The 26,265-nt window shown below is 56.8% G+C and overlaps 1 protein-coding gene across 1 annotated transcript in view; it reads left to right on the top strand.

Annotated features, from left to right (window-relative positions):
- The window catches only part of LOC101700858 (large neutral amino acids transporter small subunit 1), a 92,543-nt gene extending 70,120 nt beyond the window's left edge, over positions 1-22,423 (top strand). The window contains 10 exon segments of the mRNA XM_013078357.3: positions 10,647-10,772; positions 13,043-13,282; positions 18,645-18,750; positions 19,260-19,304; positions 19,726-19,772; positions 19,775-19,848; positions 20,383-20,486; positions 20,723-20,819; positions 21,318-21,467; positions 22,247-22,423. Of these exon segments, the coding sequence (XP_012933811.3) occupies positions 10,647-10,772; positions 13,043-13,282; positions 18,645-18,750; positions 19,260-19,304; positions 19,726-19,772; positions 19,775-19,848; positions 20,383-20,486; positions 20,723-20,819; positions 21,318-21,467; positions 22,247-22,249 (992 nt within the window). The 3' untranslated portion in view covers positions 22,250-22,423.
- Positions 22,424-26,265: the final 3,842 nt, after the last annotated feature.

Below are 26,265 nucleotides of genomic sequence, written 5' to 3'. Positions count from 1 at the left end.
TTTCCTGAACCTCAACCTAGTCAACTCAGCCTCATCCTTGTGGCAAAGACTGCTACCTTCCCAATCCCTACATCCATCCTCACCTTCCTTTTACAACAGAACTTCCTGTACAGCTATCTAGATACTGACATCACCCAGGCTACCTTATAGCTGTACGGCATATATGTCATTAAGTTCTGGCCAAGCAACGACATGGATAGCTTCCAGGTTGCCTCTTGAAAGTCTTTTGTGTGTCCTCCCCTCTTCCTGGCTCAAACCAACAACCACAGGAATAGCCTTGGAAGCCAAGTGTTGAGGATGGCAGAGATGCCCGCAATCCGTAAACTGTTCCCTCTGGACTGTGGTATGGAAGAGAAAGAAACATTGAAGCCACAACAGTGTAGCATCTTTGTTAAAGCAGTTTAGCTTGTATCCCAATCTACACCTAGCTCAACTGGATCATATCAAAGCCTTTCCCTGACGATGTAACCAGTTTCCATGTTTCTGTCATGGGTGCTCTCAAACACCCGAGACACCTTATTTCTGTTGCCATATGTTAACTGTGAGGGGGGAGAGTGTTAGTGCCTGCCTCCTCCTAAGGACAACTCTAAGTCCCTCAAAATCAGAGGTCACATCCACCTAACTCACCATGCAAGCCCCAGGCCCAGCACCCGGCACACAGTCGGTACTCAATTACATTACTGAATGAAATGTATTAATTATTTAAATAATAATACCACATCACCTCTCTAAATGGGGTCAAGATGGTGTATAACTGTAAGTGAAACATAACTAGTCTTGAAGAAAAAAAACAAACTTCATTGCAGGACTGGAAAAAAATGGTGTAGATCTGTGCTTCAGGGTGAAGATGAGTCCATGCAAGGTCACGAATAGCTATTAAATGAGATGACACTTTGACTGATTCTCTTTCATTATTTTTAGTGTTATTCAGAACAGTCCCAAATAATATAGTTACAACCCAGCAGCATTCCTCCCTCGAAATATAGCTGTCATTCCTGTAGAGTAAGTTTCAGAAATGTTTATATATTATCAAAATTAAGTTTCAAAATGAGCTACAGTATCTGGGAAAGGAGGAGGATAATATTTTACAGAAACTAATTGGAAACTTGTTTTGAAATAAAGTAGTTATTATTTCCATCATGGAGAGATGAAAGTACAAAGATTTCCTTTTATCTTACCCACCCTAGTAGCTTACATTATTTATTCAAACTGAAATTAAAACCTGGCCAAATCCTATGGAGGCATTGCATATCAGTTAGAGGTTATTCCTCTGGAAATGAACTTTTGTTCACAAATTTCATTATGCAGTTCCAAATGACTATTATTAAAAAGTAACACAGAACACTAAACTGTCTTTTTTTCCTGCCATACCTAAGGTTCACTTTCTTATGCAGCATGCTGTTCACTTCCCCATAGCCCAAGGATCCAGACAATTTCACAAAACCCACTTCACTGTCCTGCTTACCCCTAGTCCACAGGTTCTTGGGGCTCTCCACCCAAGCCCCTGGAGAGCCTTTCAATGCCATTTTTGTTGCCGCAGCTTTTGCATTTCAAGAAACAAACTCCTATTGAGTTTTCCAAGACTTCTCGCACTTCTACATCTCAAACATCAAGCAGAGTTACTACCCGTGAGTCCCTGGAGTGTGGTGCTAACCTTCTTGCAGGTTTTGGAATCCCTCACTCTGAAGCTCTATCTCACCTGTCCCTCAGTCCTTCCCTAACCTACTCACTTTTCCCGGAATGTTCTTCCTTGTTCCTTGATTGTATAACTCCACCTTGTCCTTCAGATCTCAGCTAAGACAAGATTTCCAACAGAAAGATTTCCCTACACCCAGCTACTGAGTCAGGTACAGTCTGTGTTGCCATGGGACCCTGAACCACTAAGCACTTGAAACTGTTTTCTTTTTAATTTGCTTTGCCTCCTCCTGGACTGTAAGCCCTGGGGGTGGGCAAGGAACAGCTGGAGAGACAGCAGGTAGGTTGTGTTGAATCGCCATTCTATCTCTAATACAAAGCACAGTGACTGGCATATAGCAATTGATGAACGTATTTCATGAGTTTGAGATTTAGATTTAACCCTGGTACCTGGACTCTGGGAAAACCAGTCTCCAATCCAAATCCTATAGAACACTACTCTTAGGCTTTAACTTTGTGGCTCTCAAGTTTTCTTTGGTTCTTCATCTGGAGAACTCTAATTTCTCCACTGCTAATTTCCTTCCATCCCTGGAAGGTCCTGTCTAGCACAACCAAGGTTTTAGGTTTTTTCTTCTGGTCAAACTGTTTGAATCATGAGCATTAACCAGTTTTAAAATCTGGTCTATTTCTAAGGTTCTTTTCATCCATGTATCATGTTCTTTACAGCTACTTTTCACTTTCTTCCAATTCTCCAAACTACTCTTTAGTTCCCTTTGACTCAGTAAAGACTGAAGCATGGCAAATGGTATGGAAAGTATCTCTGGGTACTGGGTAGATTGCTGTGCAACACAAAATCTTTAAGAAATTTCCGGCCTTAATTTCCTTGCATCTACATAACCTCTACTGTTGATCCTGCTCATACTTTCCCTAAGGACAGTGGCACTCCCTCCCTTCTATACCAAAAGAAAGCTCACACCCCAACACCTATAAGTCACTTTTTAATCAGCTCAGTTTAGCTTTTGACTGCCCTGGTGCTGCCAAGCTCCTTTTTATCACAGGTTTCTAGATTTTTTTTTGTTGTGTCCAGTTGTTTGTTTGTTTAACCTTGATGAAACGTAGAAGTAAGGGCAAGTTCTTTCCCGGAGGAAATCAGTTACCTCATTTTTTACAGATTACCTAAAGACTGTCTCTCTGCACACCTTGGTTGTCTGTAAAGAAAGGAGCCAATTGCAATTGCTAATCTTTGCTCTCACTGCTCCCATCGTTAGGAGTATGAAAGTATTAACAAAACCCCTTTCTTCCCCTCTGAAGTTAAAATCTGTTGCAAAATAAGACACAGGAGACAAACAAGTTCAAACATCAGCTTTATTATTATAACTGATAAGGATGATTAGAAAACTTGGCTGGAAAATTGGGTACAAACAGACTCCTCAATTAGGTGCGTTTACCCACCAGCCCCAGGCATCACTGGGAGAATGCAGGACCCTCCCCGCCCAGGAAGTGGCTGCTTCTCTAGGTTTTCAACATGTGTCAGCATCTTAGAGATAGGAGAGCTCCATGAAAGGTCTGAATTACACAGGTTTAGTTCTTTCTCCAAACAGATATGGCCAAAAATTCAACGAATATCACACCAAAGAAAATCCACCAAGAAAACAAATGTAGGAGATGGAAAATACATAGAACAACCAATCAAATTCTATCAAAGTTTTTACCAACACCCCTAACATGTCCAAAAATCTGATAGGCTAAGTATTCCCTGGATTCCAAGTTTACCTTTTAATGCTACTACAAGGGAGTATTTTGGGATTCCCAGAAGGTCTTACAGGTTTATTTGGCCTTATGTGGGGCCAAAATAAGTTTCTTCTTAAGCATTCAGACTAAGCCAGAAGACATGAAAATGAGTATATGGGTTACCTGGATTCTTAAATTAATCAATTTATCTCAAAGATTGTGATGTTTTAAATTTTGCATGAAATTCACATATTTTACTTAGCAAAATTCAAAGAACAAGAATTTGAAGGAAAAAAATGTATTACGTTCCATTCTTATGGGCATTTCAAGATGGAACACTAAGCATTGAAAGCTTAAAAAGACAGTTCTTTTTTAACATTTGTTTTAAGCCAGAGTCTGGTGAGAATCTTCATAAATTGCATTCATTCACCTTGCTGCTGCCATGAGCATACGAAATGCAATTTTATCTGCCTGTGATAAGTCATAGCCTTTTGGAGACTTACATCATCGTTCCTATCAGTGCTCACTCTTTGGGGATGGATATACAGAGACAGACAGAGAACTGGGTTGAGTGTGTCCTAACCCTAAGACAAACTGTGGCTGGCCAGAAAGCTTTCCGATGTGGTCAGACTGCTTGAAATACATACGAAAGATGATAGAAATACATTGCAAATGGTGGTGGTGGTGGTGAATACCCATTGTGTGCAGATACTACTTTATGTACTTTATGTATATGAAATCATAACACCTCACATCCTAGAATGTAAGTGTTATTATCTCCATTTTACAGATAAGGTACAGCTGCAGAGGGTTAACTAACTTGCCTATGGTCTCACTGCTATATAGTGTGGGACACCCAGGATTTGATCCTGGACAGAGTGGTTTCAAAGCCCTTATTCAAAACCACATTCTAAAACAAGGAAGAATGTACACAGAAGTATTCCCCTGAACAAGCATAATAGAACTAATTCCTCAACAAGCTGAAATGATATAGGCTTATACTTGCTCCCACAAGTTCAGAAACACACACACACTTACCAACTACAATCAAAGTTTAAAAACGAACCCAGAAAACACAGACTGCTTGGGGCAGATGATATAACATAATAAACAACAAAGAGGAAGTCATATATCTTAGCTCCTGTTGTATTTACAACTTCTTTATCAAGGAGAAAGATCTTTAAACTCAGGAGGATTGAATAAATGTAGTTTAGAAGAAATTGAAGTATGAGATAGATAAGGTGATAGTAGGAGACCATCTCACTCTTTTAAATGAGTTCAAGTCTCCAGGCCTAAACAAATTACATCCCAGAGTACAGAGAGACTTTGCAAATGTAATCTGAGTCAGTCAGTAATCTTTAAGGAATCATAGAGAACAGAAAAGGTGTTGAGGCAATCAAGCTAGAAAAATAGTATTCCAATTATTCAACCTAAGGAAAAAGTATATTCTATGATCTACAGATATGCAAGCTTGATTTTGAAACATGGTAATATTGTAAAATTAGATGTGTGATGTGTGAGCCCTTAGGAAGTGTTAACCACTCGCAGCTAGGGCAGATCCACTGGAAAAAATAACAAAGATCCTTCATCCCTCCCTTATGGTGGCATTCAGGGCTAGTGAAAGTAAAGATCCCACATACACTGTGAAGGAAGTGAGAGCAACCTTGTTGAGAATGTTACCCCATGGGCCACCAGGGTTGATTCAGGCAATCTGGCTGGGTGGTGGGACCCATTCTTTAGGTGTCATGAAGCTGCACACTTGTTCAGAGAGAGACTTTCACATGGACAAGGGAATATGACTCCTGTACCTACCTAGGCCCTGCAGACAAGCCCAGATCCATCTATAGCTTCTATTAATGAAGGAAAGTATATTTATAGTCTCTGAATATTCTTAGGAGTCTGATGGATATGATGGTGGTTTTAAGAGAACCAATACATGGTTGCCCATTCCATACAGTAAAGCTTGTGCTTATAAATCTAGTTCTTTTGGCCTTGAACCTTCTTCCTTCAGAGAGCTGCACAGCTCATGTATCCTCTGTATCAGGACTCTGTCCAAGTGTCACCTCCTTAGAGAACCCATTAGCCAAATAAGATAGCATTTGTTCCCTCCTCATACTTTGAGTACTTTATTTTTATTTTCCTGCTTAGTTTCTGCCATTACTTAATATGATATAGTGAGGCTCTTATTATTTGACACTGTATTATGTACAATTTTATACGCAATATTATGTATATATACACATACATGTGTGTCTCTTGCAGAGCTAACCAGTTCTGTGCAACCGCTGTTCCTACATTATGCGGTAGTCCTGCCCTTTTGCAGGTCAGCTCGACCTCTATGTCCCTAGTTACTCAAAGAGTACTAAAACATTGTGGTGCTCAATAAATACTACTTCATAATATCTGTCTAATTTAATGAATGTCCACTTGGAGAATAGTATCTAGTAGCCACATAATTCTATTCTTGGCCCTATCCAAAATATCACCTCTGACCTAATTAAGAAGAAAGAAAAGAAAACTAATTCTGAGCCACTGTCAAAAAATGTATTACTATTATTACCATCAGCATTACCTAACGTATGATAGCCACTCTATTGGTCTGATATTATTGCAGATTCTCATAAACAAATTTAGGAGACAGAAATTGTCATCCTCATTTTCAGATGCGTGAACAGGAGTCGAGGAGTTTAAATAACTTGCCCAGTATCAAACAGCAAGTACATGACAAAGCTAGGATTAAAATCCAGATATGACTCACTGGAAAGTACATCTTTTTTCATAATACTATACCACTTAGAAAAATATGGGCAACCTATTAAAATTTACAGCTGATAGGAAAATCAATTCATTAGAAGAAAAAAATCAAGAATTTACAAGAGTTTGACAGATTTGAATGGCAGGTCAGAATTCAAAGAAAATATACAGTATTTGGTATAAATGTTAAGTTCTGATATAACAGTTTTAGTACTGGGGGATCAAACTCGGGACCTTGTGCTGGCGAGGCAGGTGCCAGAACCACTGAGCTAAATCCCCAGCCCTTGATATAACAGTTTTAAGACTCAAATGCACAGGTATGTGGTAAAGGTAAACAGTCATTTATTTTGAATAGACCAAAAGGCATCAACTGACCACAGCTTAGTCTGAACTAACAGTAGGATGTGGCTGTCAAGTAAACTAAAACAATCTTAAACTGCATTATCGGAGATTTTTGAAAGGCAACAGGATTCCACTGTTATTCTGCAGAAGCTAGATCAGGAAAACCAAAGACAATAGTGAAAATCTTGTTATGAATATAATGATCAAAGGGATTATTCAATCTTGGCCTGGGAGAGAAAAGACTTCAGGAGAGATCTGCTTTCACATCTGAGGGGCAGTCACAAAGCAAGAGGATGTGCTCTCTTGGCCCTGATGAGGGAAGCTGTAAGAATCAGGTTTACCTAAAGACACAAAGCCCACTAAAAACAAACTGCCCTCTGAGCTCCCAGTCAGCTTCTCACACCAGCCTCAAGGGGCCAGGAAGCCGGTGCTGACTTTAGGAAGCCGGCATGCCTCCAGCCCCTGTGTGCTGAGGGGTGCAGTGGAGCTGTCCTCAGGAGCAGGGCCCCTGAAGACAGGTCCCTGGGGCCCGGGCCCAGTGTCAGATGTGACAGGTGAGGCCAGGCCTCGGCCGGCTGCGGTTGCCTTGGTCCCCAGCGCTGTTCTTTCCTGGGACCCGGCAGTCAGTGCTCCCTGGACCCAGTGAAGCCTAAGCCCTGCTCTCTCCCGGCTCAGGGGCCTGCAAGAAATGGGTGTGGCTGGCAGAGTTCTGGGCAGCGAGACGCTCCTCGCCTGGCCTCAACCGCCCGTGTGAAGCACACAGGGCCTCTCCCTGAGCATCGCCCATTCTCTGCCCAGAATGCACCCTCTGCTCCCGTACGGGGCCCCAGCTGATGTTGCAGCACCACCTCTACCCTTGCTGCACTGGAGGACGAGAGGCTGAGTCCCACGTGTCCTGAAGCCTGAGCTCCGAGGACAGGGCAGGGGCTCTGGCTGTGGCCTGCATGTGGGGCTCCTTCCCTGGCCGGGCAGCGCCTGCTGTGAGGTGTTTCCAGAGAATGGGGCCTCAAAGAGCTGCAAAAAACCCAGCTCTTGTGTTGCGCTTGGCTGCGGGGCCCTGTGGCCAGCAGGCTGGGCTGCGCCGGGCAGGTCCCTGAGACTGGAATCACCACTGGCTTGGCCCAACCGATGAGGCCCGGCCTGCCTGGCCATCTGCAGAGGGGCGCTGAGCTCTACCCCCAGGCCCCGCTGGGCTCTGGGCTCTGTCTCGCTTGCTCCCACACTGCATCCTCCCCTCGTCCTCTCTGGAGGGCTGCAAGTTTCTAGGGGTGATGGTCACAGTGGCCAAGCGCTGGGGAGCCAGGCAGTGGGCCAGGTGGGAGCTGGGGCTAGATCAGCTCTGGACCCGGCCTGCGCGTGGCTGTCTGGTGAAGGCCACAAGGCGAGGGGTCCAGATGAGTTCATTTATTTAAGGCTCTATTTCATTTGGAAATGTTGAGAAAAGGACTCCAAGAATAAAGAAGCCCTTGTCTCCCTCTCCCCAGTCAGTGGCATTAAAGTTGCATCATCTACTCGTCCTTTTACAAGAGGACCAGCACTGTGAAGTCCCCTTTGTCCCTGACCCCACCCCAGCCTGCCTGGGGGCCGTGACCTGGTTACTTCCACGTCAGGAAGGCTCTGTGTGGTGGAGGGAACAGGAGCCCGGCCCAGAGTGGCCCTGATCGGTACCTGCTGGCCTCTTCCATCCACTTGGACCCCTGGCCTGGGCGCCAGACTTTTTGGCAGGGCAGCAGCTGGCGTGGATCTCCGGCAGGGCAGGCGTGGGTTGCAGAGCATAGCGCTGCCAACGGCCAGGATGACCTTCATTGTCCCCTTTCCTGGACACCCAATGTCTGCCTCTGGGAAATGAGCTGAGAGCCCCGAGGCTGGAGCCTCGGGAGCTGCTGCAGCTGCACCCGCTCCCTGCAGAGATGAGAGGGAAACCTGAGACCACAGCCAGACAGACGCGGCTGTCTGGGCCCCAGCCCCTCCGCAGCCCCGCCTACCAGGGCGACTGCTGCAACCCGCTGGCTTCCTGCTGCAGGCTGAAAGCCGGGCCTGGGGGAAGGGCCGGAGGTGATGCCCGGGGCCACACTGGTCCCTTAGGAAGTGTGACTCCTGGACAAGGAGGCCCCACCGCGCACACCAGGCTCAGAGCTTAGCGACCGGGTGGTGGTGGGCAGAGAGCCAGGTCCGCAGCACCAGGAAAAGGGGCTTCCAGCGCTTCACTTTGGGAGCAGGCATGCGGGGGAGTCCTGAGTGTGTCATCCTAGCCGTTGCAGTTACAGTAACCACCGCCCAGTACCTCTGAGCAGGGTTCCCAGTGTGCAGCAGCGGGTGCGGCGTTGCGTCAGCCGCAGCTTCGCAGCTTCGGAGACCTCTCGGCCGCGTCCTTTCCCGAGAGCAGTCGCCAGCGGCGGTGGGCAGGATCAGAGATCCAGGATCCAGGGAGCCTTCCTGTTTTCCTGCCTCATCTAATTAGTGTAGATTCCTGTGTTTTGAGACCTGGTCCTGAAATTTCGTATAATTAGCCCAGCTGGAGGAAAGCCACCTTCTGTGCTGGCCCCAGCCGACCTGGCCTTTCAGAGTTCCCCGAGGCGGGGCGGAGGATGGGACGGAGATCTCTGGGCTCCTGCAGCCCGATTGGGGGCGCTGGTTAGTGTTTGATGGCAGTTGTAGGAAACAGGGAAAGGGGACCTTACTAGAGCCTCTGCAGTGAGTCCTGGTCTCCTGAGAGCCACGGCAGCACAAGGCGAATGACAGGAAAGGTAGAAAAATGAGACTGAGAAGAAGCTGAGCTTTGGATCTGATCAGTGCTGCTCTGGGCGGCAAAGACAAAAGCTCCCAGTTTACCGCACCTTTTATTCAGTACTCAGTTCATCGGGAGAAACAAATGTAACAAATGACTTGCAGAGAGTTCAGTACATCCTGCGTAAATAGGATGTAACAATCCAAGATCAAGGAGGGACTGGGTAGTTTGTTCCTCCCAGGATGTTTTCAGCTCCCAGGATGTTTCTTGTCCTGGAGAATCACAGCATCACTGGATCATTGAGGTCTCAGTTGTGCCCGGAGGCCAAAATGCGATTATGTCTCGGAATTCCATAGCTGGGTTGTAGGCCGGAGAACTAGGCTAACCAAATGATTTTTCCCTAAAGTTATGTAGCCTTGCTCCCAACAGGCGGTGGCCGGCGGGAGGGCCCCGCCTGTGACATCCGTGCTGTGCCGTGCATGGGCTTGCTGCATGGGGCCAGGTGTGGTGTGGCTCACGTCACGGAGAATCCCCAGGGCAGGGCCCGAGGCCACATGGACCTTAGGAGCGTGAGGAGCAGGGGTGGTACGAGTAGGAAGGGTGGGCGGTGAGTACCCGTCGCCTTTTTAAATATACTTCAGTTCCGCCTTCCACTGGGAACAGCAGTGTTTGCTGGTGTCCACAGAGCCCAGGCAGGACTGGCCAGTGTCTAGGGTGCTGGTCACTGTCTCAGATGCCTGCCTGTGGACCTGACCCCTCGTCTCCTCCAGACACCATGTCCCCTCCCAGCCTGGATTCAGACTGGCAGGTGTAGCTGCTCTGGTGCCGGGACTGGCCTGGGCGAATTCTCAGTTCCCGTTATCTGCTGTTCAGACTGCAGCAGAACTGGAGCGTGTCTGCCTCCATCTGCCCAGGGCCAAGGCTACAAGGAGGGCTCCTGGGGTGAGGGGCCGGGTCCGCGGGTCACCTCCCTTGCTGTGGTCACAGGCTGGCTCCACGGGGCCCGTTGTCCTCTGGGCCCAGCATATGTCCCTGACAGGATCCCTGTGTTTCATCCGACACCACCCAGGCCACTGCATCCACAGGTGCTGCTGGGTCTCCAGGGTGTGGGGGCAGCTATCCTCCCAGTGGCCAGCTTTCGAGTTTCCCCGGAGTCCACGGTGGCAGGGCCCTGGGGAGGCTGAGACCCACTCCTTTAAAGGGAATCCATGAGGGCAGCCCAGGGACACCTGGGACCCCGGCACTTTGGAGTTTGGTGTTTTCAACGTTTGACCTTGGCCGTAGAAAACCAGCAAGTTCATCCGAGGAGCCCCGGACAGGGACACGGAGGGAGGGGCCGGTGTGGACACAGCCCGGTTCCTTGGATCCCAGCCCCGCCCCGGGCGTCCCAGCCTTGCCTGCCCCTAAAGCACTGTGAGCGCCTGCCTGGTGGGACTCACTGCCTCTCTCCCCACAGTGCTGCTCACCGCCGTGAACTGCTACAGCGTGAAGGCCGCCACCCGCGTGCAGGACGCCTTTGCAGCTGCCAAGCTCCTGGCGCTGGCCCTGATCATCCTGCTCGGCTTCATCCAGATCGCAAAGGGTAAGTGTGGCGCCGGCCTGGCATGTGCTGCCTGCTCTGTGTCCGCCTCATGGGGCGGGCGTGGGTTCCAGTCCCCAAGCGCTGTGCTGGGGCATTGCATTTGCCCCTGAGGAAGTTTGGAAGGGGCCCAGCCAGTCCCGGAGGAACTTGGGCAGAGCCAGGCACGCATGGTCCTGACTGGGCAGAAGCTGTTGGTTTTCATGTGTTTATACAGCTATATTCCTGAGTGCTAACTGTGGGGGAGGAGTCCACCCTGGCCCGGGGGAGGGTGCCGAGCATCGAGCATCGTGTGCTGAACCCTGGCCCTGGCCGTGCATCTCCACCGCGCACCTGGAACGTCCTTGGGGTTCTTGGCGCTGTGGCAGCTCCAGGTGATTCTCAAAGATCCTGGGGGCTGCTTGGCTTTAGGCCCAGTGGCAGCCCCAGGAGCCCCTCAGGAGGGACAGTCCCCCCAGGACGCCATCTGTCCTTGGGCACAGGCACCAGGCCCGGAGGCATGCTCCTGTGCAGAGGGAGAAACCCTGCTCTCGTTTCTGTACATGGAAGTGAAAGATCAGGTAGGGGTGAAAACCTGTAAGCCCTGCTGCCGAGACACCTGCCATCAACACGCAGGGCCAGCAGGCTGGACAGACCCGGCGTGGTCATGTGCTGTGTGACCAGCAAATCGTGCGGGTCTCTGCGGGTCCTCCCCTGGCTGCCTTGCCCTGGGGCTGCTAGGACAGCTGGTGGCAGAGTGAGTCCCATGTGGCCTGTGCAGCACCCATGCTCTCGGTCAGCGTGGAGCAGTGTGGGTGGGCACTGCAGGGAGTCTGAGGACATTCTCACCCACACCCCCGCCATGTGTGAAGCTCCTCCTTTTCCTCTGCCATGTAGTATTCCAGTGTGAGGGTGTGCACAGTTGCTAGGCAGTCTGCCCCCTCTCCAGGTAGCCACAGCCCAGGAACACAGCCTAGGCGCCGAGTGTGCTCACAGGGGAAGCGGCCAGGAGCGTGGTGGGTTGTGGGCTCCACACTCAGCCAGTGCCCCTGGCGTCCAGTTGGCTTGTTACCAGGATGCAGCAAGGAGGTGGGCAGAGGACCCTGGCACAGCCTGTCACGTTCCTGGGGCGGCCGTGCCCTGTGGTCAGCCACATGGTGTGCATGAGAAAGGGGAGCTGCACCACTGTGGGTGGGAGAGCTGGGGCTCGGGGCCTGGCGTCCCTTCCTGCCCTCCTGCTGGTCAAGTCCGAGCCCCTGCAAGGCCCCTCGAGGCCCAGGCTCTGTGCAGCCCACCCCCGCTGTACGCGCGCCCTGAGGAACGGCCGAGTATGGCCTCCCACTGCTCCCATGTCCATGGCCAGCCTCTCCCTTGGCCATCCTTCCTCTGGGGCACTCGCGGGGAGCCCCGGCCTGAGGGGAAGGCTCGTGCAGCTCTCGGGGAAGGTGGCGGTGCAGGCCCCTGGCTTTGTTGTCATCATTGAAGGACCGCCTGCCCCCCAGTTCCCAGGTGACTGCACAGTGGCCCAGGTGAGCCCAGAGCCTCATCCCGAGAGCCACTGCTCACCCGGGCACCTGACCTCCCCACCGGAGCCATCGCAGGCTGGCTCAGGCCCCAGCTCTGCCACCTGTGCCCTCTGAGGGCTGGGGGCCTCCTGGACTTGGTGCCCGGCCCCTTTCTGAAGGGGAAATTTATAGAAGGAACCTGCGCCCCACGAGCAGAAGAGGTGGCGGGCAGCCGGGAAGGGAGCCCAGTGGTCAGGGCTGCCGTGGGCAGAGGGATGAGCCCGTCCACACCCACGGTTCTCAAGCAGGCGGGCAGGTGCCACTGTGCATGGCGTGGGGAGGGGTTGGCCTGGTGGCCATGATTAGATGGACTGACGAGGAATTCAGGAGGGAACCTGGTTTTGATAAAAACAAACTCATCGGGCTAGCAAAGAGCTTTTGTTCGGCCTGAACACAGCGTTTGTCTCATGCCAGTTGCCGTGGAAAACACCCCCACGCCCCAGCGGTTCCTTTCTGAGCTCGCGGATGCCATGCCTCATCTGCAGAATTCCTGTCCCATTTGTTCCCAGGGGATTGACTATTCCAGACAGGCGCCTTCACTCTGGGGCCTGTCGAGGTGGGGCCCTTTCTCCCCAAGCAGTTGCCCTGCTTTATTGCCCGTGGGGCACTGGGACCCCAGGGCCAACAGAGGCGGCTGTGCCCAGGGTGCTTTGAGGCAGAGACCCAGCCCCAGAGTGCACGGAGGAGCCACTGTCTCTGCATCCATCATGGTCCTGCTCTTTGCCCTAGGTGCCCCTCTGTCCAGTTTGGGGACAGCTCCTGCCTCACCTGCCCAGCCCCAGTGGCCCTGCTGCGGTGGGGTCCAGCTGGCCGCCTCCCAGTGCTGCCTGTTTCTGGCTGGCTGCTCAGGAATCAGCACGCAGTTGCCCGCCTTCCCCAGAACCTCTGACGTCCCCTCGCCCAGCCGAGGGCAAGGCCCTGCTGTCCGTGGCTCGGGTTACCCTGACGGGACTTCACACATCGAATGCTGTAAGCAGGAGGCACAGATGGGGCCAGGGAGGTCCTTGGGCAGGGCTCCTCCCCAAAGTCCAGCACAGGAGGAGGCATCGGGGTGCAGGGCACAGTGCTCTGAGGAGTGGGAGCAGCTCCAGCTGCTCTGGCCGGGCAGGCGGAGTGCTGCCCAGGGCTTGTGGGCTGGGGCCACGTGAGGTCTGAGGGGACCGTGCCCACCCTGGCCATCACGGGACTCAGGGTGGTGGGGGTGACAGTGGCTTGGACAGGCGACACAGAGGGAAGTCTCGGGAGTCAGGGAGTTAGGCAGGCCGGCAGGCGGGGGGCTGTGGCCCAAAGTCAGGCTGTTCCCAAACACGAGTGGTAGCTGGGACTTTGTTTCCGAGGCCAAGGTGGGAGTGGGGTGCTGATGGCCTGATACCTCCACCTGGCGAGGGCCCAGATCCCCCACCCTGGGTGACACACAATGGGACCCTTTCTGGTTCTGCTGAGTTGTAGTGTCTGGTTCAGAACAAACTGGTCTCCTCTGGCAGTCAGACTGGGCGCCTTGCAGACCAGCAGGTCCCAGTGAGACTGTCCCTTCTCCACCCACACCGTGTCCTGGCTCAGTGCCCCTCTGGGGCAACAATTGGCCTCTCCCTGTGTCTCTGCCCCTCTGCCCCTCACCGCCAGGGCGTCCTGGAGGAGAAACGGGCTCAGACCCCTCCAGACACCCTGCCCGATACCCAGTGTGGTCTGCGGCCCGTGAGCTGGCTCCTCTGGGACAGGTGCCGCTGAACCCAGGCTCCTGGCAGTGGCAGCAGGGCCTGCAGGAGCCTGGGTCTGTCGGGCACTTGGTGGCTTGTGGAAGGGCCGTGTCCTCTCGGCCCTTACACTGGCCAGGTGCCCTGGGCTGGGAGAAGTGTGAGGTCCTGGCCCTGGGCTGCAGCTGGTACAGAGGAGGTCGCCGGACCGGGCAAGACATGCGGGTTGGAGCCTGTCCTGGAGCATTCCTTAGGCTTCACTGCAGGGCTTCGGCCCGTCTGCTCTGGGGTTTGTGGCAGGTGTTGGAGGTGTTAGAGGAGGCTGGTCGCCACATTGTGGCTGCCCCAGCAGGGCCTGGGAGGCACGCGGAAGCCCGAGCCCTTGCTCTGCTCCTCACTCTGACTCCTGCCGGCTCCACGAGGACAGAGAGCAGGGCTGTCTGCCTCCGGAGACCTGGAGGTGAGCACCGGGGCCCGAAGGGGACTGGAAGCCTGTGAGGATCAGATTGGCACCCGGCCCAGGAAGTGCAGTGGGACCTCCAGCGAGGGACGTCCCTGTCTGCTCAGCCGAGCGAGGACAGACTCGGTGGGGCCACCGCTGGTCTCCTCTGGAGGCCGTGTCCCGGGTCTGTCCCCACAGGGCCCCCCAGTGAGGACTCTAGCGAGTCCTGTGTGTTGGGTCAGGGCTCCATGTGTCCTTAATTATCCCGAGAGGCCCTGAGTCCCGGTGCCGAGGCGCAGGGGTCAGGGCTCCGCACCTGAGTGGGGGCCTCATTCCGCCCGCAGGAGGATCCAAGCTCGAGGCGCCGCTCTGCCTGCAAGGAGCTCAGGATCCCACATGAGCCCGGGCAGCTTACCCGAGTGAGAAAGCCAACCACAACCCGCCTCCGGCTGCCAAGGCGAACTTGGAGAGGGCCCAGGCTGCCCTTCGTGGGAGGCCCAGCGCACAGGGCTGTGGTGGGCGGGAGCACAGCGGCTCGGGTCACCAGAGAACAGGCGGGACGCTGGGGCCTCTGCACGCCCAGGCTCCTGCCAGACTCCGCGCAGCCCTCCACGCTGGGCGACGGCCCTGGACAGGGAGCCCTGGTGAGCTCCCGGGGCTGCAGCCACGTGTGACCTCACCTCGGGGACACTGCCGAGTCCTGAAGGGGTGCGGGTGGGGCTCGCTTTTCCCTCGAGTGTTCTTTTTTTGAACCTCGAGGCTTCACACTGAGCTACATCCCCAGCCCTTTTAAAAATTCTGAAACAAGGTCTTGCTGAGGTGCCGGGGTGGGACTTGAACTTTCTCCTGCCTCAGCCTACCGGAGTGCTGAGATTCCTGGCGTGTGCGGCCATGCCGGCTCTGTTGGGTATTCTTCAGCAGTGTAACTGAGTCCTTTTCCTGGGCCTGCCGAGGCCCTGTGGTGCCTCAGCATGTGAAGAATAACAGGTCTGCAAACACATGCTTTGCTTGTAGATAGGGCCAGAGGGCCGGAAGCTGGGCTTCTTCCCCACGGCTGGGTGGGGAGGCCTTTCCAGCACAGATCTGAGGTCCACAGCTAGTCTCAGAGCCGAAGGACTGCCCCCGAGACGTCAAAGGAGAGGACTGCCTGTTTGTTTTTTGCTTTTTGTTTGAAACAGAGTCTCACCAAGCAGCCCAGGCTGGCCTCGAACTCCTGGCAATCCTCCTGCCTCAGCCTCTCAAGTGCTGGGATTACAGGTGTGTGACCACGCCCAGCTAGGACCACCTGTTTTGATCTCACTCCCCAAACCGGGTTCCTGCCCCACCCCTTCCCACACATCCGGCCTAGCCCAGTAAAACAGGTGCCAGAGCCGGGTGGGACATGGAGAGGGCGCCATGCCGCGGTCCTGCGCTGGCACTGCCTCCGGGGTCGGCAGGGCCGCAGAGCCTGGAGCCACTGCCCACCGCCCACCGAGGGTCAGCCCTTCTTACTGCCAGGACATGGCCACAGCCGTGCCCAGAAGACACCTGGACGGCAGACCTGGGCACAGCGAGGGCACTTTGTGCCTGTGCCCTCCTGGGCCCTGGCGGGCGCTTACCCTCTGTGCCTGAGGCCAGAAGTCCAGGGGTTGAGGTGTTGGCATCCTCGTGTCCTTCCCGAGTCTCCAGGGGACCACAGAGAAGAAAAGAAAAACAGTTCAAATCCTGGGACCCTTCCTGCCTCTTCCCACCACACCTGGCGGCTCAGGGCGGTGAGCAAAGACCATCTTTCCAAATAAGGACAAACTTGCAGTCCCAGAGGGACAGGACCAGAGGTCATTGTCCCTCCCACACACGCGTGTCTTGGCTGACCAGCTCGTGGAACCGCAAAGGCTGGTGTGGGCTGGAAAGTAGGAGCCCTCGGCGGCTGTCCCCGTGCTGACAAGTGGCTTTCCTGCCACTGGTGTCCTGAGTCCCCCCCCCCCCACGGAGCTGCACCGTGGGGCGGCCTGGGCTCCTGGCCCCCAATCAGCTCCATGCCGGCCCCTTCTCCAGATCACTGGTTTGCCTTTTCCCCATCCTGAGACACAGACTGGTCTGCGGGACGGGGCAGCCGTGGGGGGCCTCTGTGGCCTGAGCCAGGGCCCTTAAGGCTGGCCAGGGCCCAGGGAAGAAGCGGGTTCTTGGTCCCACTCCCAGGCCCTGGGCCACTGCAGGCACCCTCCCAGCTGTCAGCCAGGAGCCTGAGGGTGGGAGCCAGCCCTTGGCTTGGGGCCCCGCTTTCCCTGGTGGGGGCTGCTCGTGTGGCACTTGGGGTTCGCTGGGCTCTCGGTGTCTCCTCACACGGCACCCTTAAGACAAGTGCATTCTGTGGACAAGGAGGAGACCTGGGGTGAAGGGCTTAGGGGGCCTCACCAGGGCTGCACAGCCTGGCATTGCTGGGCCCTTGGCCAGAGCAAGAGAGGACACTTCCTGCCAAGGAGGGCTCTGTGCCCCAGGAACCCCACTTGGTGGGAGCTGCTTGTGCAGAGCCTGGGTCCTCCTGTCCCCAGCAGACCTGTGCTGCCAGCTTCCTTCCACTGTCTGGTGACTTTCCTGCCTGCCTTCCGGGTCACCGGGCCTGGGGAGAAGTGCTCCGCCTGGGGATATGGAGCTATATGCGCCCTGTCACTGAGTGGCTGCGGGATGAATGAACTGCTCAGTTTCTGGAGCGCTGTGGAAGCAGAATCTCAGCCCTGGGCGGACCCACGGGAGGAGAGGCCTGGGGTCAGTCTGGCACTGCCGCCTCCCTGGACTTGGTGGGGGGCTGCAGGGTGTCACAGGGCCAGAGCAGCACCTCTGGCATGGACCACTAGATGTTGCACCCCCACCAGCACTCACCTGAAACCCAGGCGTCTCCAGGCCTTGCCAAAGCCTGTCCTGTTGCAGGTGGGATGGTTGGAATGGCTGCTCTGAAGCGTAAACCCCAGCCCTTCCTCCTGGAAGGCACTCTCGGCTCCCTTTCTTCCTCCCCAGGCTGGTATAGAGCCAGACATGGAGCAGCTGCTGCTGGGAGCGAATTTGAAGGGCGAGTTGGCTGCAGACAGCATGCTGGGGACTGGGGTGGGGCCTGGCAGCCCTCAGCCGCCCAAGCAGAGCTGGGGTCAGAGCGGATGGTCGGGCAGGTGGAGCCCCAGCTGCTGAGATGCACCCCTGTGCCACGTTAGGCTGTGCCAGCCCTGGCCAGGGACAGTTCTTCGGGGTCCAGACCAGCAGCCTGGTGCCCGCTCCATGGCGCCTGTGGAGAGAAGGGACCGCCAGCGTTTGGTTTGGCCCCAGGGACACAGTGGCCTCCCATCCTGGGCCGGCATCCAGCATGAGACTGCCACCCAGGGCTCTGAACAGTGGGGCTGGTGCCATGAGGTCCTCAGATGCCTGCCCGTGCCCCAGGCCTGCACCTCCTCCCCTGGGCAGAGGTGAGGCAGTCACAGGCCCTGAGACCCTCGGCAGAGCCCTCTATACTCCATCCTGACCCCACCGCCCCTGAGAGGCTGTGTGGTCTGAGCTGCCCCTCTGCTCCCGGACGTCACTTTCCTCCAAGGGACTCCGGCCGCTTGGCATGGAGGGAGCCACGCCCTGGGCGCCAGCACGTTGGTAGGTCTGGCCTCCTGGCCAGCCTCCACTACACCGGCAGAGCCGTGAACCTGGGCCCATCAGAGCATCTGGAGTCCTCAGTGTGGTGTTTTGTCCTTCGGGAGAGCAGCTGGCCTCCCCGTGTCCATCAGAGGTTCCTCATCACAAGGCTGGGGTCGGGCCTGTGGGGCAAGGCACCCTGTGATGTCCTGGGCACTGTGAGCGGGGCATGCGGTCGCCCTCCTGTCTCCGAGTGCCCTGGCACAGAGCCTTTGTTCTTGTATAGGCTGTCAGAACCTCAGGCCCAGGCACGGGCGGCCTTGCCTCAGTGTCCCCCCTTGGAGAGCAGCTGCTCCCCAGCAGAGTGCTACAGGTGTACGGAGAGCAGGGAGGAGGGAGCCCTGGCCTGTCCCAGCCCGGCCTGCCTGCTACCGGTGACCCGGGCCAGGCAGTCGGGGATGAGGGTGGTCAGGTGGCTCAGCAGGCGCGTCCAGTTTGTCCTAGTGCAAAGCCTTCACCTGGAGTTTTGTTAGGCATTTTGCTGCAGGGACATTCTTGAACTTCCAGCATGCCCTAACCAGCATGCCTCTCTGTCCTGTGCCAGGTGATGTGTCCAACCTAGACCCCAAGTTCTCCTTCGAAGGCACCCACCTGGATGTGGGGAACATCATGCTGGCCTTGTACAGTGGCCTCTTTGCCTATGGAGGATGGTAAGTCCCGGAATGCCTGGGGCCCTGACACGTCCAGAAATCCCAAATCTCCGGACCATGCTGCAGAAGGGTGGGATAGAGCCAAGAGGCCTCAGAGGAAGCAGAGAGGGGCCCGGCCGCTTGGTGCACAGCCTGCAGGTCAGCCTGGGGACCGGGTCCTGCCGGCTGGCAGCCCTCAGGATGGCTGCACGGGACAGAAGTGCCACAGGGTGGGCAGGCGGGAAGATGTAGAAGCGGGCATCAGGATGCCAGAGCAGACACAGACTCGAGAGCTGTACCGTCCCTGCAGCCGCCCTCTGCACCACTCCCTGGTGGTCCCTGACCCCCGGGATTTAGAAGCCAGCTCCAACCTTCAGTGCTCAATGGGGTTGTGCATGGGGCAGGGCGAGGCAGCTGTGGCTCCACGTCCATCCCAGGGACAGAGCAGCCTGGTGGGCATAGTGGGGCACCAGCCCCTTCCCTAATGGCCCAGGGAGTAATGTCTAACAAAGCCCTGGCCTGCGTTCTAGGAATTACCTGAATTTCGTCATAGAGAGGATGATCAATCCCTACAGGTATGTGTAGCGCGATGCTGCCCTCCCTTCCACGTGATGCTGCTGGGCTCGGCGTGCAGTCTGGGGGCCTGGACAAGATCCTAGGGGTGGGACAGCGTGCACATGTGTGGTGGTCCTGGGGGCCCCACACATGGTGGGAGGCCTGGAGGGCCCGGCTGTGGCTCCCAGAACCTGAGGCAGCTCTGAGATGGGGCGGGTGGGGACCTTCAGACCGGGTGGGTCACCACACAGGACTCTCAGTTGTCAGGCGCCATGCAGCCAGCATTGCTGAGGGGCCACCCTGGCTCAGCCAGCTGCCCACTCCGGGTGTGAGCACCTCGTGTGCCCAAGAATGAGGGCTCAGATACGGGGCGCGGTGGGCGGGGGGCTGCACCTGGGTCCTGGCTGCACTGTGACCCGCATCCCTCCCCATGGTGCCCAGAAACCTGCCGCTGGCCATCGCCATCTCACGGCCCATCGTCACCCTGGTGACGTGCTGACGAAGCTGGCCTGCTTCACCACCCTGTCCACAGAGCAGATGCTGTCGTCCGAGGCCGTGGCCATGGTAAGGCCCCAGGGTCCAGGCCTCGCTCCTGTCCCGAGGGCTGGCTCCTTGTCCTCAGTCTCCTGAAGGGCGCCCTGGCTGCTGCTGAAGTCCTGCTTGGGCAGCACCTGGATGGGTGATGAGTCAGCACACCCCAGTGTCCTGGCTGTGTCCAGGGGCCGGGGTCCCCCTTGGACCTCCAGGGCTCAGGGGGGCGGCTTCGTGTTTGGCAGCGGTGAGGCAACTGCGGCTGAGTCCTGGGGCAACGTGGCCAGGCCTCTGCCGCCGCCCCCACTCCGGGCTAGCCGTCGAGCCGCCTTTAGCAAGTGGACTTGGTATCCGCCGCCTGCCAAGACCGGGACAGGGAGGGCAGAGAGCCGACCCCGACAACCCTCCCTCCGCTCTCCGTGGCTGGAGGACACCAAGTGCAGTGAGGGTGACTGAGGAGCCCACTGCAGGGCCCCCAAGTGCCCCAAGCCAGGTCACAGGCGGAGCTGCTGGATGGGCCGTGGAGCTGCTGCTGCCTGGGCGAGGCTCACATGGCTCTGTCCCCAGGACTTCGGCAGCTACCACCTGGGAGTCATGTCCTGGATCATCCCAGTCTTCGTGGGCTTGTCCTGCTTCAGCTTGGTCAACAGGTCCCTGTTCCCGGCCTCGAGGTGAGCTCCCTGGGTCCCCCGGTCCCACAGCCTCTGCTCCGCCTTGCTGCCTGTGCTTTGAGAGCTGTCAGCTGTCACCAGGCTCAGTTGGTAGCACAGGAAGCAGGACCCATGCCTCTGCAGGCCCTGAGGGTGGGGTGGCGCTGAGGGGCCCCTGGGCTCCCTGCTGCCCGGCAGGTGTGGTCTCAGCCCCGTGACATGGCAGGTAGGGCTGACCGCCGCTGCTGTGTCCACAGGCTGTTCTTCGTGGGGTCCCGGGAGGGCCACCTGCCCTCAGTGCTCTCCACGATCCACCCAGACCTCCTGACGCCCATGCCGTCCCTCGTGTTCATGGTGAGCCTCCCGAGGCCCCGTGCACACACGTAGCTCTTGCACGCTTACACACACCCACAGCGCGCTGCCTGGGGGCCGACCATGGCTCCAGCACCACAGGAGCCGTCACGCATTGTGCAGCTGGGACGCCAGATGCTGGAGCCTAAGTCTGTGCCCACGCCGACTGCACAGCTGTGGACAGTTCGGGCGTCTGGTTGGGGGCCCAGCTGGGCCCAGCTTCAGCTGGCCTGGGGCTCAGGAGGCTGTGCTGGCGATGGCTGAGGGTGCTGCCTTCTCACTCCATGCTGAGACCCCAGTGCAGCCCACCGGCCCACTCCTGGAGCACCGCCGCCCCCACTGCCGCCGCCTCCCCCCCCCCCCAGGCTCCTTGCCCCCGCCTCCCTCTTCCGCCCTCCCAGACCTCACATGCTGCCCCTCGGTTTCCTTTTCGAGACCATTTCTGGTGTCTGGGTGCCCACCGCCCCCTACCAGGGCTCACCCGCCCGTCTCTGCTTCCAGTGCATCATGACCCTGCTCTATGCCTCCTCCAGTGACATCTTCTCCATCATCAGCTTCTTCAGCTTCTTCAACTGGCTGTGTGTGGCACTGGCCATCATCGGCATGATCTGGCTCCGCTTCAAGAAGCCAGAGCTGGAGTGGCCCATCAAGGTGCGGCTGGCCTGGGTCCCCTGCAGCAGTAGGCAGCGCGGAGCATACCGGGATCCTGGGGCCAGATGGCCTCTCAAACCTGGGTCGTGCAGCCTTCCTCTGGCGAGGACGGGGAGCTGGCGCTTGAAAGCACGTTAGACTGCGGGATCCGTTAGTCCAGCTGCCCATGTGTAAGCACAGGCGTGCCGGGGGTGGCTGGCCGGCGGCTGGCAGCTCCTGTCACCCTTCGGCACAAGGCCACCTCCCTGCCCTCCACCAGTGTAACAGGAGAGCCTGGTCCAGGGGTGTGAGCAGGTGACCTGATGTCCCGGGCCCCACTCCCTGCCTTCTGAGCATGGGCCAGGGCTGGGTATCACGAGCTTTCAGGTGGCTGTCAGTTGAGGTCCCAGGGAGCACCTGAGAGAGAGCACCCGGCACACTGGCAGTGCCCCACCTTCATGGGGACCAAGGGCTGGGAGCAGACACCAGCAGGAGGCCCTGCTACACCACCATGCTGCCCACAGTGAGGGCACCCGTGGGTGCTTCCCCTGGGAACCTGGGCCCCGGACCCCTGTTTTCTCCCAGGTGGCCTCAGGCCAGGCAGGGCAGCGTAGTCCCCCAGCCCCCAGCCCATCCGCTCCGTCAGCCCCGTGCTGAGGCTGGGGGAGCCATGCAGGGCGTGGTCTCGCCTTCTGCTGGTCACAGCCGCTGTCCTGGGGGCCCTGGGGGACAGGCAGCGGGGCGCCGAGGGGCCAGGGGATGGGGCTCCCGTGGGGCCCACACCTCGCCTTCCTGCACAGTGAGCCTGGCGCTGCCGGTGTTCTTCACCCTGGCCTGCCTGTTCCTCATCGCCGTGTCCTTCTGGAAGACGCCCGTGGAGTGCGCCATTGGCTTCACCATCATCCTCAGCGGGCTGCCCGTCTACTTCCTTGGGGTCTGGTGGAAGAATAAGCCCAAGTGGCTCCTGCAGGCGATCTGTGAGTGTCGGCACTGCGCCTGGCACCCTGGGTGGCTTCCTGGTTGGGTTTTAGTGCATTGACGGCAAGGGTGGCCCCGCACTGTGGGGTGCGACATTCAGCTCAGTGCACAGCCGCTGATCCGGGGGCAGAGGAGAGGCCGGGCTGCTGGTCCTGGTCCCAGGCCTGCCCCTCCGAGATGGCGCCAGGGACAGTAAAGGACTAGGACGGCCCCTGTGCGGGCGAGGGCGGCCTGTGCTCAGTCCCGTGCCCCACAGTGGGACCGGAGGTTGCCCAGCCTTGGTGCAGGATGTGTGCCCAGCCTGGCTCACTCAGACCTCAGCCAGAGCCCCAGGCAGGGCGCTGCTCCTCCTGCACCAGACCCCTCCCCAGCCAGGTTGCTTTATGGGAGTGAAAGGTGTGACTGGGATTGGGGGTCATCGCAGGACACCGGCTGCCTCTCCAAGACAGGCTGATGCTGGGTGTGGGCCTGCGGGAGGGGGCGTCACCTGGAACCTGAGGCCCTGGGAGTGGGTGTGGGTCCTGCCTCATCAGCCAGCAGGGGGCAGTGAGCTCTGCCTCTGGCCCGGAGCTGCAAGGAGACCCTGGGGCAGGGCCTAGCGTCCATGGCAAGCCCTGCAGGTTTCTGTGAAACTGAGGTCTCCGACCTCCTGTGCTACTCTGGACAGTGTGGCCGGGCTCCAGGGCCCTGGCTTCCTGAGGACACTGTGGCTCAGCTCCCACCCCCGGCCCACGGTCACTCCTGCCCTTCTCCCACAGACTCCACCACCGTCCTGTGCCAGAAGCTCCTGCATGTGGTCCTGCAGGAGACCTAGCCCAATGCCGATGACCGGGAGCCTCCCTGAGCGAGCAGAGCTCAACAGCGCCTTGCCAGGTCACACACCGCTGAAAAGCAGCTTCTGACCCCGCCCTCCCCACAGCTGTGCCGCACACTGCCAGGTGCCGAGCCGCCTTGTCCCTGTGCTGTGGTGGTGGTGGGGCACCTCGGAGACTGTGCAGCCCTGGTAGGAATTCAGTCCTGGCAGGTGAACGCCTGCCCGTGGCTCCCTGGGGACAGGGCTCCCTGTCACCTCAGGCTGCTCCCTCCCTTCTTTCCAGTTTTCTCTTATTTTAAATTCCTTCGGGGTCATGTTGACACCACTGAGATGATTATCGCTTAAAGAAACGGGGCAGAGGCGAGGAGGTGGTGTTTTCTCACCTAATGCTGTCTGCAGCGCAGCAGCCTCGAAGGGACCCGACTGCTGTCACAGGGTGCGTGGAACTACTGAACTTGGACGTCACTGTCGTGACCACGAATTGCACTGACAGACAGCCCCACTGTGTGGCCGGGGTGACCTGGCGTGCTAGGCACATGCTCACACTGAGCCCCCCAGCCCGGAGGAGAGATGTTTCACTCAGGGCAGGTGGCGGGGACTTTGAAACACCCCTGTGCCACGCTCTGGGGCTCTGCCTTGACTGCAGACCACTGCCGCCCAAGGGGAGGGGGGGCACCCAGCTGCAGCTGCAGGGACCACTGTGCAGGAAGTAGTGTGTCAGGGCACTTTGCGGTGGGCGGGGCATGGACAGGTCCCGGGGCCTCCTCCAGCGGGGCTCCCCGAGACCCAGGACCAGCCTGGGGACCCCACCTCGCAGGGTGGGGCAGCTCAGGGTCCATGGTGCTGGCTTGCCCCGCCTGCCCTCCACACTCGGGGAGACCCCTGGCTCTGTGCCCAGCCCACCTGGAAGCCCCTCTCTGCTACCACACTTGGCCTGTCTGGCCCAGGGTTCTGGTCCATGGAGTGGTTCTGTTTCAAAGCAACTCGTTCAGTCTTTTGCTTTTTATTTCGTCCTAACATCTTACTACCAGGCGGGTACTGTGGGCGTCACGTTTATTTACTCCCATGGTCAGCACTCAGCCTCGCTGACTTCATGGTGGGTACGGCGGCCACACTGCGCCGTCCCTGTGACATGCAGAGTGCGCGGCATGTGGCTGGGCGTCTTTCTTCTTGTGTTCATGGCAAACCTGTTACACTAGGCTTGTTGGGGGGTAGTGCTGTTGTATTGTGGGGTTTTGGTGTTTTGTTATTGTTATGCCCAGATCGCGAAGTCCCAAAGACCACCAGGAAGCCGATTCCGATGTAAGCACACGAGGGCCGTTTATTCAAGCTCGAGCAGGGGCTCCCAACCGTCACCGACGCAGTGGATCAGAATTGAGAGCCCCGAATTTCAAATTAGCGGGGTTTTTATTGTGGTTACAGCAAGGTTTGGAGATTTTTCACTTAGCAGTTACATGATTGGTTGGCATTTAGCAAGCATGAAGTGTATATTTCTGATTGGCTAGGCCCATCGGGGGTTTGAGGGGCGGTTACATGTAGGCTTTATGGGGGGAAAGAGGGACAAAGGTTAGTGGTCGACTGTCACGTACTGATGGTCAGCACACTGACAGATTGTTCTATAGATAGTGGACCCGGAACGTTCATTTCCTGGGCAAACAGATGGTTGAGTAATTAACTTAGGAACTTTGCTTTGTTACAGAGTGTGTCTTTTGTCCCAGAGCAAGCACATTTTAACCATTAATTTGTGAGGACAACAGAGACTAGGGGAATAGTGGATTTTAGCAAAATGGAGTCGCTTTGGTCTCACGGTTATTTTTTAATAAAAAGCAGTTGGAATTCTGAGGCTGCTGGCTGTGTTCTCCTTCAGCGCCCGATCTGCATGGGAATGTTCGGGGGTTCCTGGGACCATCAAGGCCTCCCACGGGGTTATCCTGCACCCACGACCCCTGAGGCCCTGCTGCAGGGGCTGGAGAAGGACAAGTGGCCCTGTGGGCTGGGGCAGTCAGTGGCAGTGACTTTCTAAGTGAAGGCTCAGAGGTGACAGGGCCAGAAGTCACTGGGCTGAGTAAGCCTGAGGCTAGGACTTTCCAGTCTGGAGGGGAGAAGTTTCAGGCTAAGGCTGAGGCAGGAGGGGCCTGGCCCGGCCCAGCAGAGGGCCTGGGGGATAACAGCACTGCTAGCCTAGGTTAAGGTGGGACAGGGGACAGGAAGAAATGAGGGATGGATGGGGTGGTGCACACCTGTAATCCCAGCACTTGGGAGGCTGAGGCAGGAAGATCACTGAGAGTTCAAGGCCAGCCTTGGCTTTATAGTGAGACCCTGTCTCAAACAGAAATGAGGGACACTCGTGTCCTTATTTCCACATTTCCTTTAAGTGCCTGCTTGGATAGCTGACTTCAAGCCTGGGGCCTCTCCTGGTCACTGAGTGTTGGGGAGGGACCTGCCGGGCCAGGACAGCTTCAGGCAGGAAGCGGTCACAGGCCTGGCTTGGTTCTGTGCGCGAGCGCCCCCTGCTGGTTGCAGATGGCTGGGCGGCTGTGCTGCCTGGCAGAGCAGGGCTCCAGTGTGGCAGAGGCCTGGGGCAGCTTCTCCAAAACAGGTGGGTGGGGAGAGGCACTCAGGCCCTTAGGAGGTGCCCTCGGCATGGCCACCCAGGGGGCCCCTGCAAAGGTTTGGGTCACCTGGAGCCTTGTCTTGCTGAGACGGGAGGGTCTGAGAGAGGCTGTTCCTGTCCCTGTCCCTTGACCCCACCAGCCGGCCTCTGGGAGATTTTAATGACCTTCCTCCCAGCCAGGAAGGGCAGGCCCAAACCTTCCAGGGCTGAGGAGGTAACCCCACAGGCCTGCAGCATCGCCCCATTATTAGGGATAATTGGGAGCTGTCTGGAGGAGGAGCCCAGACTCAGGGCCCCAGGGCTGAGACAGTCCCTCCGTGAGATGCACACCCTGCTGCCCCCGGCAGATCCGGGTCAGCCTGTTACCTGGCCCCCACCGCCTCCAAGCCCCGACAGTGTCCAGGGGCCACACC

Source organism: Heterocephalus glaber, unplaced genomic scaffold, assembly GCF_053883595.1.
Source record: "Heterocephalus glaber isolate CG9 unplaced genomic scaffold, H.glaber_assembly_v1.0 deba00000809, whole genome shotgun sequence".
In the NCBI taxonomy this organism is placed as follows: domain Eukaryota; kingdom Metazoa; phylum Chordata; class Mammalia; order Rodentia; family Bathyergidae; genus Heterocephalus; species Heterocephalus glaber.
The sequence above is the reverse complement of the archived record's forward strand: the minus strand, read 5'-3'. Positions and strand labels throughout refer to the sequence as shown.